Source organism: Diplotaxodon limnothrissa, linkage group LG16, assembly GCF_057381915.1.
Source record: "Diplotaxodon limnothrissa isolate DT_005_m linkage group LG16, D_limnothrissa_male_GT1.1, whole genome shotgun sequence".
NCBI lineage: Eukaryota > Metazoa > Chordata > Actinopteri > Cichliformes > Cichlidae > Diplotaxodon > Diplotaxodon limnothrissa.
In genome coordinates, this window is record NC_140611.1 from 9531535 (window position 1) to 9553288 (window position 21754).

The 21754-nt window shown below is 41.2% G+C and overlaps 2 protein-coding genes and 1 pseudogene across 2 annotated transcripts; 2 read left to right on the top strand and 1 right to left on the bottom strand.

Moving 5' to 3' along the window:
- The first annotated feature begins 1189 nt into the window (after nucleotides 1-1189).
- On the top strand, nucleotides 1190-2104 carry LOC146615737 (olfactory receptor 6N2-like). Its single transcript, XM_085373867.1, has one exon. The coding sequence runs from the start codon at nucleotides 1205-1207 to the stop codon at nucleotides 2102-2104; it is 900 nt and encodes a 299-aa protein (XP_085229993.1). The 5' UTR covers nucleotides 1190-1204.
- A 3207-nt stretch (nucleotides 2105-5311) lies between these two features.
- LOC146615738 (olfactory receptor 10J4-like) lies at nucleotides 5312-10244 on the bottom strand (annotated as a pseudogene).
- Nucleotides 10245-13504: 3260 nt separating this feature from the next.
- Nucleotides 13505-14446, top strand: LOC146615739 (olfactory receptor 13C2-like). The gene has a single exon (XM_085373695.1). The coding sequence runs from the start codon at nucleotides 13514-13516 to the stop codon at nucleotides 14444-14446; it is 933 nt and encodes a 310-aa protein (XP_085229821.1). The 5' UTR covers nucleotides 13505-13513.
- The last annotated feature ends 7308 nt before the right edge of the window (nucleotides 14447-21754 follow it).

Consider the following 21754-nt stretch of genomic DNA (forward strand, 5'->3'; position numbering starts at 1 on the left):
TCGACAATCTCTCCGGCATTGGAACCATCATCTGTTTTCTCTTCGGTAACCTTCGGTCACGCTCGGTTGATTTTTCTAGTCGGCACACTCATTTCCTCCATTACCCGGGAGGTACGGTGGCTGGCTGCTTCCCAAACAAATACACATGTGCGGCTTGGCACTTGTGCTGTACGTAACAAGTCACGCGACGTGACGCTGCGGCTGTGATTGGTTCGGCTCTGCGCTACTTAATTTGGATTGGCTGACCTCTATTCAGCCAATCTTGACATCTGCTCACTCAGCTATATTATGCAGCGTTGACCTGCCTAACACTAAGACTATGGCCTCAGCACAGTCAAAATGAACATACTGTTATGTCTTAATTTCCTTTTATTCATGTTGCCACTCCTCCCTCCTCTGACTTACTTTAAGGATATACACTCTGTGGTGTCTAAATTTATTTTGAATGGGAAAAGGCCTAGGATACGTTTGTCAACATTGCAGCAGGCCAAATTACTTGGTGGTTTGGCAGTACTTCGAGTTTTACTACTGGTCATTCAAAATCAGGGTGCTTAGGGGGTTGTTCACGAGGCTTCTACTGCATGGAAAATGATTGAATCCGCTAAGGCAGTACCACAATATACACACCAAAAAGCTCAGCAACGACAACAAATTTGGGCCTATTATTGCAAACTCTATAAAGGCTGTAGTTTCTTTGTGGCAGAATAGACTGACAAAACCAAAGTGTTCCATTATTTAGAGCCCACACTTTTTTACTACCTTTTCCAAGTGTTTTGCTCTCTATAATAAATTCCTATAAGCAATAGAATTTTCTTAAAATACATTTACTTATGAGAATCGCATGGTTTGTTGTGTTTAGTGCACCTAACGCTGAATTTTTTTTTTCAAAGTGCAAAGTGTGGTTCGGAAGATAAAAAAAGAATGTGCACCCATGTAGGTAAGGTCTAACAGCTAACACTCTCTTAAAGTGGTCAACATAGTAGCAAGTCCATGTGGACGGTTTAATGAGATCCATAGAGACTGAAGTTTCATTATATATTTGATGTAACTTGAGTTGTTCACTTTTAAAAAATGAACACACACCAAGTTTAGGTAGCTATCAATAAGACAATCTACATAAAACAAATATTTTATATACACTGTTTGTTACTCGTTCTACCTGTTTTACATTTTAGTTCAGTTTCTGATCTTCACAAATGCTGAAATGAATATAACATATATAACTTTTGGTGGTCATGTGGAAGTGGAGAAATACAGATATATTTATTTTGTAATTATGTTTATGGTATACGGTCTAATAATTTGCAGCAATTCCACTATTGTGTGGCTTATCGTAGTTCAAAAAAGCCTTCATGAGCCTATGTATATTTTCATTGCTGCTTTGTTAGTGAATTCTGTTGTTTTGAGCACTGTCATCTACCCAAAGCTTTTGATTGACTTCTTATCTGAAAAACAGATTATTTTGTATCAAGCCTGTCTCTTTCAAGTATTCCTGTTTTATGCCTTAAGTTGCTCAGAATTCTTACTGCTGTCAGCTATGGCTTATGACAGATATGTGTCTATATGTAAACCTTTGCAATATCCTTCTATAATGAGAAGAACAAGAGTCAATCTTTTCCTGCTTTTGTGCTGGTTTTTACCTGCTATTCAGGTTGCAGTGCCAATAGCAGGAAATGCAAATACACCACTCTGTAACTTTACTCTGAAAGGTATTTTTTGTAACAATTCGGCCAACCATCTTTATTGTGTCAATTCAAGAGAATTATCTATATATGGTATGGTTGTTCTATTTAATGTTGCAATTTCTCCTATGTTTTTTATACTTTTTACATACATAAAGATAATTATAGTTGCCTATCAGAGTTGTGGAAATGTCAGAAAAAAAGCTGCACAAACCTGTTTGCCTCATGTGCTAGTTCTAATGAACTATTCTTGTTTGTTTACGTATGATATGGTTATAGTTAGACTGGAATCAGAGTTTCCTAAAACTGCACGTTTTATAATGACATTACAGTTTGTAACATATAACCCTCTTTGTAATCCAATAATATATGGACTAAAGATGAAAGAAATTTCTAAACACCTCAAAATACTGTTCAGTTAATTGCAAGCAAACCAATTTATTAATTTATAGTCTTTTTTTATTACTCATTTTTTATGAATTTTATGAAAACTGGCTTAATGTTTTCCTCCTACAACTGAGAATTGATCAATATTTAAAAACCAAAATGAAACGTAAACAAATATTAAAATGAATGTTTGATATCACTCTCCTCATTAATAATACATTTGTTAATAGTTTCATCTAATGTGATTGCCCCTATTGATTTTCACAATGAAATTAAACGTGAATATCCTTCTTAATGGATACTAACACAACATCAAGAGAAATGAAAAAGGGATGAAGTAGAGTAACATAAGGTCGAGTACTTAAAAAATGAGACAGTTATCATGCCAGTCACTTTTTATCTTGTGGCTCTGTGTAAATGAAATTCCATTACAATCTTGTGTTACATACAGTTCAGACACCTCAAAATACGTTTTATTTTACAGTTGAAAACTATATATCTGGATTTTCTTTCCAGTTTGTTTTCTTTTGGAGTGCAAGAAAATGTAGTTTAGCTAGTAGTTCACTTTCATTTTCTGGAAAGGATCCTTTATTTGGTCAGTTTTACTATTTTTGTTCTGTAATGCATGGGTGTAACCTGAAGTCTCTGTTGAGATGATTTCAATCTATAGAGGCCTTCAGGACCAGCCAGGCTTCTACGCAGAGTATTAACCAATTGAAGAAATAGTACAGGCCCTTCACTGACACAGAATGCAGTATCAAAACACAAAACAAAAACAAACAAACAAACAAAAACCTCAGGCATGAACAACCATACCTGTTGATTATAATAGACTGATATACAATACAGCTGGACTTGAACCCTCAAGTGACGTTTTTGGTATTTTGGCCTTAATAACTAATAGGACAGTTTTTGCAAGGCGTAGGGAATCTCTTGTCTCATCCAGTTTTTTAAATGTTGTTCATCTACAACCTACAGTTTCTTTGCTACCTCCATTCACCTTGCTAAGTTTAGTCTTTTTAATGTTAGAGCCCTTGATAGTTTTATATTTTTAACAGAAATGTGAATAAACTCTGGAGAGGACTGCCTAGTTGGTGAACTATGCCCTCCCTTTATGATTGTTTTAATTGGCCCAGAGAAAGTGGCCAGGGTGAAGTTTTGGCTGTGGCATTTATCAAATGTTCACTTTTTAAGATTGATGAAGTATGTATCTCTGAGGTTCTGGTTTTTGAACTAAAATGTGAAAAAGCTACTGTGTGTACAGTTGTGTAACAATCTATGTCAAAATCTGTTATCCATGGGATAATAAAGGTTTATTCTATTCTATTCTATTCTATTCTATTCTATTCTATTCTACTATATTAGATATTTTTTATCAGGAAGGCCCAGATGGGTTGCCCACTGCCAAAGGGTGAGTCCCAGAGGACCAGAGACAACAGGCAATCAACACTGCTGGAGACTGGCTTTCCTAGCAGTTTCTTCATGGTTATTTGTTTGTGGGATTCCCAGGTACATCCAACTACATTTTTCCAGTACAAATTACATTCCGATGTTGTTACAGTCAATGACTCAGGGGTTTCAGGCATATGTAGAACACGAGTGGGGACAGCGCATCTCCTTGATAAATCCCGCACTTGATGGCGACTTGTGCTATAGGCTTGAAGTTCGCCACATCCCCATCAAATTTCTGATTCAGGCTCTTAGTGTCCTTTTTATCTTGTACAAATCTATGCGTTCCAAGATCTGTGTGTGGGGCATCGAGTCATAGGCTTTCTTGCCAATCCAGGTGATGCATAAGTTGCTGAGCCTGGTCTTGCAGTATTGGGTACCTTGTACCAGTAGCTGGTGTGTTGTTTCTCTGGAATTCCTGCTTATTCCCTTCTGTGTATTGAGCCATATGTCTGTTCATCTTAGCAGGATCATGTGGTGTGGCGACCTCTCCCTCATGGTGGTGACCTGTTCATTTGTGCTGCCAGACGATCATGGACTCTAGTTAGCTTCTTTAGCGTTTTAAGCACTATTTTCCTAAATCCAGCAACACACACTGTGTCAGTTTGTGAGAGCTGGGCTCCATCATGTAAATTAGCCTCTATAAATGAAGTGTTTCATGTCCACTTTAAAGGCCTGTGGTATGCCCATATTTAAGACTGAGGTATACTTTAAGGTAGGACCTCTCTGAGCAGTACTGTTGGAATGGGGTCTATTAGCTGTAGTGATAGATGTACTGTGGTGTTACCAAGTGATAGCAACACTAGGAAGAAGGAACATGAGAAGCTTTAGAAGTACCAAGGGCTGAGAGAGGAACGTGAGAAGATGTGGAGGGTGAAAGAAACAGTGTTTCACATAGTAATTTTAGGACTTGGGGTAGTGAAGGACATCCCAGATCTCTGTCCAGAAAAGTGCAGTCCAAATAACAGCAAGGATGCTGCACAGGACCCTTAAGCTCCTCAAGCTTTTATTAGTAAATATATTCGACACCAGAAAACTTTTCTGGTCTTTTAAGGACACAAAGGTTCAACCATCTCTCCAAGAGCTTAAAATATCTTAACATTAACATAATTTCTTTGCCATAAGGAACTCTTGGGTTGCTTTTGCACTTTGCTGTAGGTGATGTGTGAAGTTTTAAGGTAACACTAATTACTTCTAGAACAAATTGATTTAATACCAAAATAAAGCCAATTTCAGGAAAAAACAATGGTGAAAACACACTGTATTACAAGCTTGTTGTTAGCTAGCAATTCTACACCCATGTGCTACTCTTATTATGTTTGACTAATTTGTCACTCTACAGTCTGATAACATGGCAAAAGAATACTTACATATACAAGGGGAAGGTTTCATTTAACAGCAGGACCCAAATCTGCATTATTATCAACAGCTATGTTTCTTTTCCTATCAGTGCCCACTTGAAGAGCTGCTTTCTTAATTAATTTTCTTTTTGTCTTTACTTTTTTCTATTGCAGATGATTTTGAAAAGTCTGTCAACACGTAGCTATAAATGTGACTGTTAGTGTAGAAGTCCTCACCAATTTGTAACAGAAGAGTTCATCACATGAACAAAATGTTGATTCTCACACAAAGTAAGAGATTGTTAAATAAATAGATAAAAGAAAAATTGTTAAGTACAAAGAGAGATAAATCAATATTTATATAGGAGATATATCAATATAAAGAATATCTGATGAAATAAACAATAAATCTGTTTCAGGGATCAAAATCAAACATCTCACTATACTTTTTTCTTAGCAGAACAATCTCTTTAGGTGTTTAGAAATGTATTTCATTTTTAGTCCATATATGATTGGATTAAACAGTGGATGATATAAAACCACTTGCAAAGTCATTATTAAACGTACAGTCTGTGAAATATCAGATTCCAGTCGAAGTATAATAACTTCACATGTACAGAAGAATGAATAGTTGAATAAAACCAGCAGGTGAGGTAAGCAGGTCTGTGTAGCTTTTTTCCTGACTTCTCTACAGCTTTGATAAGATATTATAAGTATCTTTGTGTAAGTGAAAACTATGTAGAGCATGGGAAAAAATACAATATTGAGCAAAACATTCACACCATAAATAGCCAAAACTCTTGAACTCACACAATGAAGTTTGTAAATTGACTTATTACAAAATATCCCTTGCAGAGTAAAGTTACACACTTTTCTAGTAGCACTTAGTGATGTTGTTGTCACGGTTCTGGGTCCGTTGGACCCAGTATTTCGAGTTTATTATGTTTTGGTTCACTTTTGCATCATGGATTATTCTTTGTTTCTCTGGTACTTTGTGTTTCAGTTATCTTGGTGTTTTGGATTGTTTCTCATTCTCTTGTTGTGATGTTTATTATTATTATTATTATTAGAGTTTCATGTTTCTATTATCCATGTTTTAGGAATGGTGGTTTCATGTATAGTTCAGTTCCATGTTTCATTTTCTGTCTCTGTGTTGAGTCCATGTCTCTGAGTTGTGATTCATGTTTCCTGTTTTATTGTGAAAGTCTTTGTCTTATGTTAGTGTGTGCAGCTTTGTTCCCCATGTCTCGTTAGCCCTGATCTCTCCCAGCTGTGTCTCCCTTCTGTGGCCCATTTCCTCATTACTACCCTGTGTATTTAAGCCCTGTGTTTTCCCATGCCCAGTGTCGCGTCGTACCCTCAGATTATGCCTGTGTGTCCTTGGTCTCAGTGTTCCATCCTCACTTCATGTTTGTTTTCCTGCCAGCAATAAAGCTGAGGTTTTGTGAGTTACAATTCTGTGTTCGAGTCCTGCATTTGGATCCTCATCTCTGCCTGCCCGCACACAGAGCCCTGACAGAACGACGCGACCAGTATGGATCTAGCAGACTCCGTACGGTATCGGCGACCCGCAGTCTCCACCTTCCTCAAGGAGAGGGAGAGGCAGGGGGCTAGGTGTGCCTGGGAGCACGAGTCACCATTCGATGGGTCTCGTTTGGCTCTGGGTGGGCCCCGCAGCTTCCAAACTGCGATGGCTACCGCCGTTCCATCAGCTGTTCCGTCAGGGATGCGAGGGGCCAAGCGCTCTCCCTCGACGGCAGTAGCTCCTCCGTTTTCTGGTGTCACTCCACCGCTGCTCTCCGAATTCAGGCCCTGCAGGAGGGGCAAGCAGCGACGAAAGAAGGATTATGTGGTGGAAGACACTGGGCTTACTCCACTGCAATCCTTTGCTTTGTTTTTGGGACTTCCACGTTCGGAGCTACACAAACTTCCCGCCTCTTCGTCCCAGCCCGGCCCACCGAAAGACTTTCGGCCCGGTCTGCAGGAGGATTCGCAGTCTGGCTTACCTCCCTCTTCCCAGAGTGAGCGACGCTCACGCAGCCGTCGCTCCGCTTCCTCTGGACAGTCAGCAGTGGTGAGCAACAAAGACTGTCTTTCTCATGCTCCTCCTGAACTCTTGAACATAACAAACAATAAATCTACCCCTAAGATTCTGAAGACTACCTGCCATTCAAGTGAATCTAAATCTACTAACTTAAAGGTAGTTGAGTCTGTGTTTGTTAACCCTGTGAACCCCTGCTCTGAGGATTTAAGAACCTGTTTTCATTCTGCCCAATCTGAACCTAGTGTTAAAATGAATAAGACTACGCCACTTAAATCTGGGGGGAGAAATGTTCAAACTGCTGTGAAATTTCTGGAGGCTTCAAGTTCTGTTTTCAAGTCAGCTGAAAGGGAGGTGGTTAATGTTTCTAAGCCAGCCTTTCAGCCATGTACTTTTCAGCAAGGGCGCAGGCAGTTGGTAGGGACAGAAATTTCAGGCTGTAACTCAGGCTCTCTGAAGGAAGGGGCTGTCTGTTCCCCAAGGACATTTAAGGACTCTAGTTGCACCTCTCTACAATCTATTAAGACCGTGGCTCTTCCCAGGGACTGTTCTGTGTCCCAGTTGAATGTTTCTGAGGTTGCCCACTCTGCTAAGACTATATGCTCAGACCCAGTTGGCAATATTGGGCATTTTGAGACCATTCCTGAGCTTCTCTCTCCTCCTGTTTCTGCTCCTAGGGTAGCTCGGGCCCAGCGTTCCCCTCCACCCGTTTCAGTTCCTCGGGTGGAAGGGTTTGGTGTTCAGCTGGTGCCGGCACCCGTTCCTGTGTCAGCTGGAGGCTCAGGTGAGCCCTTCCAGCAGTTTTTGTCGTGTTCAGAAGGCTCAGGAGGATTAGCTCAGTCACCATCACAACCACCATCACTACAACCTTTATGGCAGTTCCCAGCTCAGTTTTCTGATCAGCAGCCACCTTCAGTTCAGTCAGCTGATCAGCAGCCACCTTCAGCTCAGTTTACAGTGTCCCCTGATCAGCAGCCACCTGTAGCCCTGTCACCTACTCCACTACCGCTTTCATCTCAAATTACGTCACCCGTAGCTCAGTCTTCACCCCCGTTATTCATAGCTCAGTCGCAACCACAATCAGATTTGTTGCAAGCTTTGTTGCAATCCATAACCCAGTCAGTAGTTCAGTTAGTGAAGGAATCATTGGCGTTGTCATCTGCTAAATCAGCCTCTCATCTTCGCCCTCAGTCAGGGGTCCCTATTGCCTCTGGCCCTGCATCTGCTCCAGCTGGAGGGCCCGAGGAGCCCAGCCAGCCTCATGTTTCGTCCGCTGGGGGTTCGGGAGAACCCAGCCGGCCTCATGTTTCGTCCGCTGGGGGTTCGGGAGAACCCAGCCGGCCTCATGTTTCGTCCGCTGGAGGGCCCGAGTCGCCCGTCCAGCCTCAAGCCACGTCCGCTGGAGGGCCCGAGTCGCCCGTCCAGCCTCAAGCCACGTCCGCTGGAGGGTCTGAGGAGCCCACCCAGCACCACGCCTCGTTAGCTGAGGGTCCTGGGGGACCCAGCCAGCACATCCTCACACCTGCTAATGGTCCGGGGAAATTGGTTCAGCCATCACCTGCTGAATCGTCCCCCGCGACTTTTACATCATCATCCGCAGCCGTCCCGCTGCCGTCAGGTTCCGCAGCCGTCCCGCTGCCGTCAGGTTCCGCAGCCGTCCCGCTGCCGTCAGGTTCCGCAGCCGTCCCTTCATCCACGCCTGGTCCGGCCTCCGTGTCTTCATCCACGCCTGGTCCGGCCTCGGCTCCGCCTTCGTCTTCGTCTGGTCCTGCGGTTGCCATACCGCCGTCAGAGCCAGCTCGACCCGTTCCGCCTCGCCTCTGCCGGCCGTTTTCCGGGCCTATTAGGTGGCATCATGGCCTTCGAGGACGGCCTCCGGAAAGGGTTTGTCGCCGCCGCTGGCATCGCGGCCGCCCTCCGGACCTGCTCAGTGGCCGCCACTGCCTTCCAAGTGGTCGGCCTCCGGAACTGTTCGCCCGTCGCCGCCCGTTGCCGTGTGCACGGTCGGCCTCCGGAACTGTTCGCCCGTCGCCGCCGTTGCCGTGTGCACGGTCGGCCCCCTGAACTCTTCGTGGACTCTAGAGCTCCTTGTTTTTTGTTTGGTCTCTGTCCCTCCGTCCTGGACCCCCTCCGCCCGCCCTGGCCTGGTGCTTTATGCTTTTTTTTTGTTTGGGGCTGTCGGGAGCCAGCCCTTTGAGGGGGGGTACTGTCACGGTTCTGGGTCCGTTGGACCCAGTATTTCGAGTTTATTATGTTTTGGTTCACTTTTGCATCATGGATTATTCTTTGTTTCTCTGGTACTTTGTGTTTCAGTTATCTTGGTGTTTTGGATTGTTTCTCATTCTCTTGTTGTGATGTTTATTATTATTATTATTATTATTATTATTATTATTATTATTAGAGTTTCATGTTTCTATTATCCATGTTTTAGGAATGGTGGTTTCATGTATAGTTTAGTTCCATGTTTCATTTTCTGTCTCTGTGTTGAGTCCATGTCTCTGAGTTGTGATTCATGTTTCCTGTTTTATTGTGAAAGTCTTTGTCTTATGTTAGTGTGTGCAGCTTTGTTCCCCATGTCTCGTTAGCCCTGATCTCTCCCAGCTGTGTCTCCCTTCTGTGGCCCATTTCCTCATTACTACCCTGTGTATTTAAGCCCTGTTTTCCCATGCCCAGTGTCGCGTCGTACCCTCAGATTATGCCTGTGTGGCCTTGGTCTCAGTGTTCCATCCTCACTTCATGTTTGTTTTCCTGCCAGCAATAAAGCTGAGGTTTTGTGAGTTACAATTCTGTGTTCGAGTCCTGCATTTGGATCCTCATCTCTGCCTGCCCGCACACAGAGCCCTGACAGTTGTTCCTGCAACCTGACAAGCAGGCACAAGCCACGCTAAGACCAAGAAAACAGAGATGGTAGTTTTTTTTCATGATTACGGAATATTGCAAAGGTTTGCATATAGACACATATCTGTCATAGGCCATGGCTGCCAACACTAAAAATTCTGAAGCTCCTGAAGTGTAAAGTACAAAATACTGAAAGTGACACATTGTGTGTGTGTGTGTGTGTGTGTGTGTGTGTGATATAATCTGTTTTTCAGATAAAACATCAAGCAAAAACTTTGGGTAGATGGTTGTGCAAAAAAAAGTAGAGTTAATCAGCAAAACTGCAATAAAAATATACATGGGCTCATGAAGGCTTTGATGAAACACAATAAGACGAATAATGGTGGAATTAGAGAAAATTACTGCAGCATATATTGTAAAAATAATCAGAAAATAGACATATCTGCACTTTTCCACCTCTACATACCCATTAAGTGTTATGTAAGTTAAATTTAGTTTATTGTCCATTGAGTTACCTGGCTGGGAATTGTATTTACAAGATCCTATCCACAGTTCTAATGCGTCCTGCTCTGACCATGCAGTATGTTTTTAATCACTCTACTTCACCCTCCACGGATTTCAGCAAACCCTCCACCACAACATGCATTCATGTGACCTTTTTTAAACTGTGAAGAGTTGTTTTGACTTTAAGGCAGCTTTGCAGTCCAGAAGTTCAGTGTCTAATAAACAGTGGCAAAGATACCCCAAGTCAGCATGCAAGTAGTGTGGCTAAATTGTAATTCTGTTTCTGCACATTAAGTAATAGAATCAAAATTTACTTCAAAGCTCGAAATTATTATACCATCTACTTAAGGTGCTTTGACAATTGATCTCTTAGGGTAGTAATCAGAATCAGAAGATTTTATTCATCCCCAAGGGGCAATTAACAGACAACCGAGCAGCATAACGTTGAAGATAAGGACAGTAAGAACAGGGTATAACAGTGAGATAATAAATGCACAGAATATACAGTATATACAGTTTTAAAATTAAAGTGACTGAAAAAACTTTTCAGCTGACTGGCCGGTGGACCGCACGAGTAGCGACCCGGAACCAGTATCCAGAAAAAGAAAAGAAAGTAAAGAAAAAAGAACAACCAAAACTTGATTAACCTATTCAGTCTTTCATGAGAAAAAACTAGGAGGCTTAGGTCCACTAAAGTGAAACTCAGTCTACTCAGATAAAAGTTATTAAAGTTCTGTAGTATCACATCAACGTTCAGTGAGAGACTGAAATTACCAAAAACCACTGAACGACACAGGAAATCATTCCTGCCTGTGGCCATCTCCCTGTAGAACTCCTCCGTCTAATACACTGTAAACACTGCAAAAGTTACATCCTTTTGCACACACTCTTTTCTTACTCTGTAATGTTGCCGTCTATTTTCTTGATATTTATTTGCAATCACATCTGGATATTTATTATTTGGTGATTTGTATATATTGTGCTATTCCTTAGATCTTAAGATATTCTATTGTTAATAGTCTAGTCTGTTTTTGTTTTTGTTATTGTTTTTTCTAATGTCACTGTACTGGAGCAACCCGTAACCCACATAATTTCACAAGGGATTAATAAAGTATGCTGATTCTGATACTGATTTAAAGGGAGCGTCTTTGTTAAAGTCTTCTCATGGATTTTCCAACACAGAGCTCCTGGGTGGTAATACTCTATCAGTCCCAGAACTGGATTCAGTTGGGCAGCGTGGGGTGAGAACTGAATAACTGAAGAATGCAATGGTTTTTAGATTTCATTGGACTGTCTTGAACAAAGTGGATGATAACAAAGAGAGGGAAGGTAGTCAGAACTGAGGGGATGGAACTACCAGAAGGCAACATTGCAAACATTGAAGACAGCTACAAGTACCTGGAGATCTCACAGGCAAATGGGAACCATGAAGAGGCTGCTAGGAGAGCTGCAACCACCAAGTACCTGCAGAGGGTCAGGCAAGTCCTGAGGAGTCAGCTGAATGGTAAGAACAAGATCTGGGCTATCAACACCTATGCCCTGCCCTTGATCAGGTACCCTGCTGGCATAATAAGTTGGCCAAAGGTGGAGATAGAAGCCAGTGACATCATGATCAGGAGACTCTGACCATGCATGGAGGGTTTCACCCCAAATCCAGCACCCTGAGGCTGTATGCTAAGCAAAAGCAAGGACTGGTGTGTCAGCACCACAGTCCAGGATGAGGCAGCAAACATCCATGAATACATCAGGAAGATGGCCCTAACCAACCACATGCTCAGGGAATACCTCAGGCAGCAGAAACCCGAGAAAGAGGAGGCACCATCATAGAGGGACAATAGGATAGAGGAAGTGGCTGACATCCAGAAATCCTACCAGTTGCTGGACAAAGCTGGACTAAAAGACAGCACAGAGGCACTAATCATGGCAGCACAGGAACAAGCTCTGAGCACAAGACTGATAGAGGCTGGGGTCTATCACACCAGGCAAGACCCCATGTGCAGGCTGTGTAAAGATGCTCCAGAGACAATCCATCACATAACAGCAGGATGCAAGATGCTAGCACGCAGGGTATACATGGAACACCATAACCAAGTGGTTGGCATGGTATACACAAACATCTGTGCCAAATATGGCGTTAAAGTCCTGAGGTCAAAATGGGAGACGCCCACAAGGGTGGTGGAGAATGACCGAGCTAAGTTCCTGTGGGACTTAGATGCAGATGCAGATGGACAAAATGGTGGTGGCTAACCAACCGGACATAGTGGTGGTAGACAAACAGAAGGAGACGGCCATAGTGATAATTCCTAATTTCCTTCGGGATTAATAAAGTATTCTGATTCTGATTCTGATAGAGGTAGCGGTTCCCAATGACAGCAACATCAGAAAGAAGGAACACGAGAAGCTCGAGAAATACCAAGGGCTCAGAGAAGAGCTTGAGAAAATGTGAAGGGTGAAGGTAACAGTGGTCCCAGTGGTAATCGGAGCACTAGGTGCGGTGACTCCCAAACTAGGCGAGTGGGTCCACCAGATCCCAGGAACAACATTGGAGATCTCTGTCCAGAAGAGCGCAGTCCTAGGAACAGCTAAGATACTGTGCAGGACCCTCAAACTCCAAAGCCTCTGGTAGAGGACCGGAGCTTGAAGGATAGACCGCCCGCAGGGGTCAGCGGGGGAATTTTTTCCATGTATGCTATATATAGGCTTTATTTATAGGCTATAAATAAAATAATGTATGAAAAGACATTCGTAATGCACAAGCTTGATGTCCTTGTTTTTGTTAAAGTTTTTTTTTAATTATTATTTTTATTATTATTATTATTTAGTATGGTAGTTATCCAAGTTTTTTTTTCACTGAAAATGTACACAAGGCATAAAACCACACCACCTAAACTGGAAACCAAATAAAAACTCCTGATGAAATAAGATATGGACCCGAGTGCAAAAAAGCCAGGATACACTCAACAATAAAATCTTGCTACATTATTAAAATTCTATACTAGATTAATAGAAGTTGGCTGATCATTGTCATTGTTAGCTGCAACTTATGATCCATTAGCTCTAACTACTAAAGCCTCAAGTAAAAGAGGCTGAACAATGATGTAACTGACTTTCACAGTTCAGCTCCCTCAAGGTTGAAGCAAACCAATAAAACTCTTCTTCAGTCCACATACATATGATTCACTATAAGCATTTGATTGATGAGTGTACTTGTATTTGAAGTTCTGATATCTTTATGCTGCTATATATTTATTTTGTAGCATTTTTTTTAATTCATGGATGAGGAGTTAAATACCACATATGTAACTCTAGATGGATACATTGAGGTTAACAAGTACAGATATGTTTATTTTTGTATTATCTTTACATTATACATTATAATAATATGCAGTAATTCTACCATCGTGTATGTGATCTGGATTCATAAAAACCTTCATGAGCCTATGTACATTTTCATTGCAGCTTTGCTGCTGAACTGTCTCCTTTACAGCACAACTATTTACCCAAAACTTCTGATTGACTTTTTATCTGAAAAACAAGTCATAACATATTCAGCCTGTCTCTTTCAGTTTTTTATATTTTACACTTTAGGCAGTTCAGAGTTCTTTCTCTTGGCAGCCATGGCCTATGACAGATATGTGGCTATTTGTAAACCTCTTGAATATCCAACTATCATGAACAAAACCACTGTGATCATTTTCCTGGTCGTATCTTGGCTTATACCTGCTGTTCATATTGCAATCCAAGCAATAGGGAGTGCTGAAGCAACATTGTGTAACTTTAATTTAAAGGGAATATTTTGTAATAATGCAGTTTACACTCTTCTGTGTGTAAAGTCAAGATTAATTATTGTATTTGGAGTGGTTGCTTTAATAGATCTTATAATACTTCCTGTGCTCTTCATAGTTTTCACTTATACGAACATTTTTATCATCTCATATCAAAGTTGCAAAGAAATTAGGAAGAAAGCTGCAGAGACCTGTTTACCCCATCTGTTAGTTTTAATCAGTATTTCCTGTTTAAGTATCTATGATGTAAGCATAGCTCGAGTGGAATCAGATTTTCCAAAAGCTGCACGATTACTAATGACATTACAAATAGTGCTCTATCATCCATTGTTTAATCCATTCATTTATGGGCTCAAAATGAAGGAAATTTCTAAACAGCTAAAAAGATTCTTTTGTCATGCCAGAATCATCGTGTATTAACTATCAATGCTAATGTGCCTTAATTGTTATGTAATCAGTTTGCTGAAATTACTGAAAACACTTTTTAACATAATCAAAAAGTAAAACATAAAAATGTCATTTTTACTTATTTAATTATTCATAAATTATTGCTATGATTTACTGTTGGTGTATTAAGTCCATACTGATAATAGGACAAACATGTTCTAAGTTTATTTTGTAAATATACTATTCCTCAACAAGTTTTTCTTTAGTTTCTCATAATTACAAGTCTAACAGAGTAATCAATCTTTTTAAAGAAAACGTATATGAGCAAAATAAATGACATTAGTTTTAATTCATTTCACACAATTCTTTTTTAGTTTTTTCAAGTTGTATGTTGCTGTACTCAGTACAATGCTCATCTGAACGTAATACCTACAGTTTCAGAGCTGCAGAGTTTTGGTAAGTTACAACCTAGGAGCTTTTGGGAAGCAATTAATGAAAAATGTATGCAGTTGTCTTAACATAAACATATCCATTCTGCCATAGGTAAAATGATAGGTAATTAAGTCTATTTTCAGATTAATGTTTTTAAACTTTTGTATTTCTTCATTTTTACATTATTGCTAAATATTATTTAGGATATGCTAGTGGAACATAGTGAAACATAGATTCTCCACTAAAGGAATAAGTGGTAACACTTTGTAACTGTTGCCCAAGGACCTGCATCTTCACCACTTGTCACATTTTATTGGTCAGTGTGAGTTATTAACCAAACAGATGTACAGTGGGGCAAAAAAGTATTTAGTCAGCCACCGATTGTGCAAGTTCCCCCACTTAAAATGATGACAGAGGTCAGTAATTTGCACCAGAGGTACACTTCAACTGTGAGAGACAGAATGTGAAAAAAAAAATCCATGAATCCACATGGTAGGATTTGTAAAGAATTTATTCGTAAATCAGGGTGGAAAATAAGTATTTGGCCACCTCAAACAAGGAAAATCTCTGGCTCTCACAGACCTGTAACGTCTTCTGTAAGAAGCTTTTCTGTCCCCCACTCGTTACCTGTATGAATGGCACCTGTTTGAACTCATCATCTGTATAAAAGACACCTGTCCACAGCCTCAAACAGTCAGACTCCAAACTCCGCCATGGCCAAGACCAAAGAGCTTTCGAAGGACACCAGGAAAAGTATTGTAGACCTGCACCAGACTGGGAAGAGTGAATCTACAATAGGCAAGCAGCTTGGTGTGAAAAAAATCAACTGTGGGAGCAATCATCAGAAAATGGAAGACATACAAGACCACTGATAATCTCCCTCGATCTGGGGCTCCACGCAAGATCTCATCCCGTGGGGTCAAAATGATCATGAGAACGGTGAGCAAAGATCCCAGAACCACACGGGGGGACCTGGTGAATGACCTGCAGAAAGCTGGGACCAAAGTAACAAAGGTCACCATCAGTAACACACTACAACGGCAGGGAATCAAATCCTGCAGTGCCAGACGTGTTCCGCTGCTGAAGCCAGTACATGTCCAGGCCCGTCTGAAGTTTGCCAGAGAGCACATGGATGATACAGCAGAGGATTGGGAGAATGTCATGTGGTCAGATGAAACCAAAGTAGAACTTTTTGGTATAAACTCAACTCGTCGTGTTTGGAGGAAGAAGAACACTGAGTTGCATCCCAAGAACACCATACCTAATGTGAAGCATGGGGGTGGAAACATCATGCTATGGGGCTGTTTTTCTGCCAAGGGGACAGGACGACTGATCCGTGTTAAGGACAGAATGAATGGGGCCATGTATCGTGAGATTTTGAGCCAAAACCTCCTTCCATCAGTGAGAACTTTGAAGATGAAACGAGGCTGGGTCTTCCAACATGACAATGATCCAAAACACACCGCCCGGGCAACAAAGGAGTGGCTCCGTAAGAAGCATTTGAAAGTCCTGGAGTGGCCTAGCCAGTCTCCAGACCTCAACCCCATAGAAGATCTGTGGCGGGAGTTGAAAGTCCGTGTTGCTCGGCGACAGCCCCAAAACATCACTGCTCTCGAGAAGATCTGCATGGAGGAATGGGCCAAAATACCAGCTACTGTGTGTGCAAACCTGGTAAAGACCTATAGTAAACGTTTGACCTCTGTTATTGCCAACAAAGGTTATGTTACAAAGTATTGAGTTGTGTTTTTGTTATTGACCAAATACTTATTTTCCACCCTGATTTACGAATAAATTCTTTACAAATCCTACCATGTGGATTCATGGATTTTTTTTTTCACATTCTGTCTCTCACAGTTGAAGTGTACCTCTGGTGCAAATTACTGACCTCTGTCATCATTTTAGGTGGGGGAACTTGCACAATCGGTGGCTGACTAAATACTTTTTTGCCCCACTGTATGTATGTATGTATGTATGTATGTATGTCATAAACCCACAATATTATTAACAATAGCACATCAAAAACATATCAAATGTTTTGAAATGAAAGTTCAATATTTTACCATTTCATGAAAAATATTAACACCCTTACAACAGATAGGTTCTAAAATCTACCTTCACATTCTGCAATTAAATTATATAAATAATTTGTAAAACAAATGAAACTTCTAAACTCAATCTTAAGTTCTTCTTTTGTCAGATCTAACTAAATATATAATTGGGAAAAGTAGATGAAAATTAAAACTTTTTTTTTTTTTTTTTTAGTGATATGACATCTTTGCCATTACTTTTGTCATTGCAGGGTGGGTTCAGAATCTTCCCCATAATATCAAATATGGTATCAAGTATTTTCCTGGTTAATATGTATCGAGTTCGAAATTCTAGTATCATAACAACCCAATTAGTCATCATAGCTGTTGATATTTTAATGTGTAGAGATTGTAATGGAAATGTATTTTTCCTTAGTGTTTCCTCACCTTTTCTGACAATAACACATATATAACATGTTTATTTGAAGCATAGTGGGACAGACACTCAGACTGGACTCTCTCTCTTGCTGCAACGTGAATAAAACTCACTTCAAAGACACTCATCAAGTGTTTGCATTTTATTTTAAAAAGTTCCACGACAAGATATAGGTGAATATTCATATCTGTGCATTCCCAGGTGCTGCCAGCTAAATCTAAGTTTTATCACTCCCACTTTTCCATTCAAGCTATCTCCACCACCAGCATCTTGGCTCCGAGGGGTCCTGCTGTAATCCCTCTCATAGCTTTGGTTCCGTTCCACCAAGATGGGCCATTGAATTGTACTCAGGCAATCTATTCCGTCATTCCCATGTTTACTCCATTTTGAATTATGAAAAATATCTGAATATAATAACCTTTTTGTGTTGACTGTCAAGTTTACTTTATTTATATAGCACAATAATCAACAGAAGTTGACCAAAAGAAGAAAAATGGTAAAAATGGTAAATGGCCTGTATTTGTATAGCGCTTTACTAGTCCCCCCCAGGGACCCCAAAGCGCTTTACACACCCAGTCATCCACCCATTTACACACACATTCACACACTGGTGGAGGCAGCTACAGTTGTAGCCACAGCTGCCCTGGGCACCTGGACACTTACATTTACATTCCAAGTCTTAAAGACACCCAGTTCCTAAATATATGGCAAGCTGACTTGTCTGTTTTATGTCTGTTTTATTGTGTTAACTATTTCTTGTGGAAGGTGATTTAGTTGTCATTAAAATGTGCTCAGAATTTTCAAATTGATGATGATTTATTTGATAAATCAAGACACACGGCTCTCTGCCATATAAGCTGTCTTTATAAGTTAAAAGTATCAAAATCTGTACTCAGCAACAGTAATGCTGAACCTGTGTTTACTTTGCAGTGTTGCAGACCACTAGGAGCCAAGCTTCTCATTTGACTGTCATGAAACGTCTGTGTGCTGGCAGGAGAGGACCCAAACACAAACTCATGGAAAACGGGACTTAACTCAAAATACAGCTTTATTACTGAACGGGGAAAAAAGATACAAGACAATGCTAAACTAAACTGGGAAATTCTAATGCTAATCTAATCTAATTACTTAGGGAAACACGGGGAGAGACACGGAGCCATGAGGGAGGACCGAACTGAGAGAGACGCTGACCTAAATACACAGAGGGATGACAGGGACATGAGGACACACACAACTGATAGGAATAACCATAACGAGACAGGGGAAGCTAGACTAAACGGAATGAACATGAAAACATGCGCTAAACAACAGCAGCGCGTTTAAGCTTGATCAGCTGTTGTTAGAATTCATTTAATATTACTTTCTAGTATCAGCTGATGTTTACTGGAGCCACAGCCGTAAAAGCTGCTTGTCATGATGTCGGTTTGGATATCTGGTGAGAGGGAAACACGAAGGTGAAATCAAGAGATGTCCTTCAGTAGTCATATGATGTAAACTGTTTAGAACTCATACGTATATACCAACAAGACAGTGTACATCACTGTCACAACAGCGTTTGTTTTCATCCAAAGGCTTTATGGTTTTTCCTATAAAACCTGGTGGGCCTGTCTCTAGTCAAAATGCCCAGACTGACTTTTTGTCCCACTCCAGCTGACCAGGTGGTCAAGGCGCAGACTCAAGGCACATCATTTTCAACCCCCCAACCCCCCTACCCCCCCCCCCCCCCCCCAACCCCCCTACGGTCTTTCGCTTCTCGGGTTAAACATGATATATAAGTCACTCTGATAACTTCTAAATGTCAATGTTTGGTTTATTTCAGTGTTTGATTTGTTCCTGAGTAAATCGGTTTTGGCTCAGATTAAAGTTCAACTTCATAACTAGACCGTTTTATTTAATACTGAAGTCTTGCTTGGAGAGCTGTCAGTATATTTTGAATTTCACCAGTTATATTATGAAAATGTTTCCTACTGAATTTAACTATTTTTTAATGTTAGATTTAATTCAAAGTCAGCTGTTTAAATAAGAACTGTGAAATTCAAAAAAAGAATTGTCCGATTTCCTCCATAAGAGAGTAGAACCGCTGCAGTGCAGACCTCCTACTGAGCCATCTTACGTCATTATAATACACAACATCTCCGTATTCTGGATGTTGAGTAGAAGCTGTTGAAACTGGCGGTTGTACAGGGCTTTGGAGCGAATATAATTAATAGCCTTTATCACCAGTTTCATAACATGGTCATATTTTAAATGTTTAGCACAGAGTACTTGTTGGTGAATAATACAGTGGAGTTTTATAGCTTTACATCCTTCTTTGCTGACTTTGTTACAGACTAGGGTTGTTAATTCCTTAGTGAGTACTTCAGGCAGCAGAAACTCAAGAAAGAAGAGGAGCAAGGAGAAGAACCATCATGGAAGGATAGGCCCCTGCATGGGCTGGAGATAGAGGAAGTGGCTAACATTCACCACTTTTGCTGTCTCTCAGCATGAAATGTTGCAGTAGTATTTGTAGTGGATCGATAACACACACTCACATTGTGGCTTGTTTATCAGAATCAGAATACTTTATTAATCCCGAAGGAAATTAGGGTTACAGCAAGCAGCACGCTAATGGCGCAAGCACAAGCATCGAAGGCGTTTGGACAGGGAGGGGGGATCAATGTGTGCATATCAGTGTATGTGTGTGTGTGTGTGTGTGTGTGTCCAGAGTTCAGCTGAAACAGTGTCCTTCGCCCCGCCAGGATAAGTAAACAGTCTTCCAGCCAACCCAGGTGGCCTTGCATGGAATGGGGGGAACAGTCTAAACACAGTCGTTATCAGGGTGTTTTGTTCAGCTCCAGCCTTGAGGCCGCAGCTGGCGCCGAAGGGGTCTCCGCATGAAGTGATGATGGTTTTTACTTTAGTGCGATCAACTCATATGAATTTCAAAGCTGTTCTAACAGTCCAACACTGGTCTCTCAATCTGCCGTTGGAGAGCCGTGAGCTTTCTATGATGTTATCCAAACTTACGTTCTGTGATGTTGTCATTCTTTTTGCTCAAAGAGCAGGTTCTGAGAACTCATGACCGCAGTGCACTTCGCCAAGATGTGATCGAATTTGCGCTCAAAGGTGTTATTCGAGCTAGCCCCTCCAGATGTAATCCAGTTTTTCACTCAGATGTCTTGTTCTGAGTATTCACGGCAGCCGTGCGTTCTCCAAGATCTTCTCCGTGCTGCACTCAATGAGCCCATTTTGAGAAACTCATGCCTCGTCCCATCATTTCAATCCCAGTGGGCAGCCTTTTGGGGGTTTGAACAGCTGGTTCCACTTCCTTAATTCTTCGATAAGCCAGGGCCAAGCCAGCTCCGATCAGCAAGAACCCTGTTATTATGGTTCCGAATAGGTAGATATCTTCAGCAGTCAGGCTCACCTGAGCCCAGATTCTCGTTGAGAAGGGGTGTCAATTGCATTCAGAGACCAGTTGATCAAATCCATAATTCCTCTTTTAGGTTTTAGAGAACAGACTGTGAGAGAGTGTTCCAGGGAAAAATAAGAAAAAACACAAGACAAGACAAGGACATAAGAAGCTAAGCAGGGAAGATAGGGGCAGGAGAGCTCAGAAGATAAGAGCTGAGAGCCAAATAAAAAAACATGCACTAGTCTACAGCTGACCACATGACCAATTGCTAGATGACTTCCTTCAGCTACACCAGGCAACCCTGGGCACGTGTGCCACAGCTGACACGCGAAGGGTTAAGTGATGGCGCAGCATGCAGTGAAATAATCTGAGAAGGTGTATTTAAAAATAAATATCTACGGCTGGGCCACCAATGCACATCACAAATTAGTTCACACAGAGCTAATGACAATACAGCTAATGACAGTCTTAATGACAGTATCTAAGCTAACAGCCCCACCTCCTTGTTTTACTTGTAACTGGCTAAAAATTACACAGACGAGAGGGATGTAGCCAGTTCTGTGAATTATATCGAAGCGAGCTAAAAAAGACGATCCCTGGTCTTTTATGCCAATTTGGAGAGAAGACTAGGGTTTTGCGCAACAGAAAGATCGTGCTGTATGTGCCCTTTGCCTCGAGAGTGTTGTTTGCCGGACTTCCAGTGTTAAACGACATTTTGAGACGAAACATCAAAAAACCTTCAAGGATGAGGCAGAGAAAGTTGAATCAATTACACGTCTGTGTCAAGATATGAGAAGCAAGCAAGTACTCTAAAAGTTTTTACAGCTGCAAAACATCATGGAACTGAAGCAAGTTATCGTATTGCACACTGTATTGCTAAACATGGAAAACCGTTTACAGACGGAGAATTTGTTAAGGAGACTTTTCTCTCAAGCTCAGAAGTGTTATTTAATGGGCTTCCAAACAAAGATGCAATTAAAGCAAGGATACAAGACATACCTGCATCAGCCAGAACTGTGGAACGACGTATCCAGGAAATGGGTGACAATGTC

What these genes read in the sequence shown, in the direction of transcription:
- LOC146615737 (XM_085373867.1), top strand. Translation starts at nt 1,205, where the DNA reads ATGAATATAACATATATAACTTTTGGTGGTCATGTGGAAGTGGAGAAA.
- LOC146615739 (XM_085373695.1), top strand. Translation starts at nt 13,514, where the DNA reads ATGGATGAGGAGTTAAATACCACATATGTAACTCTAGATGGATACATT.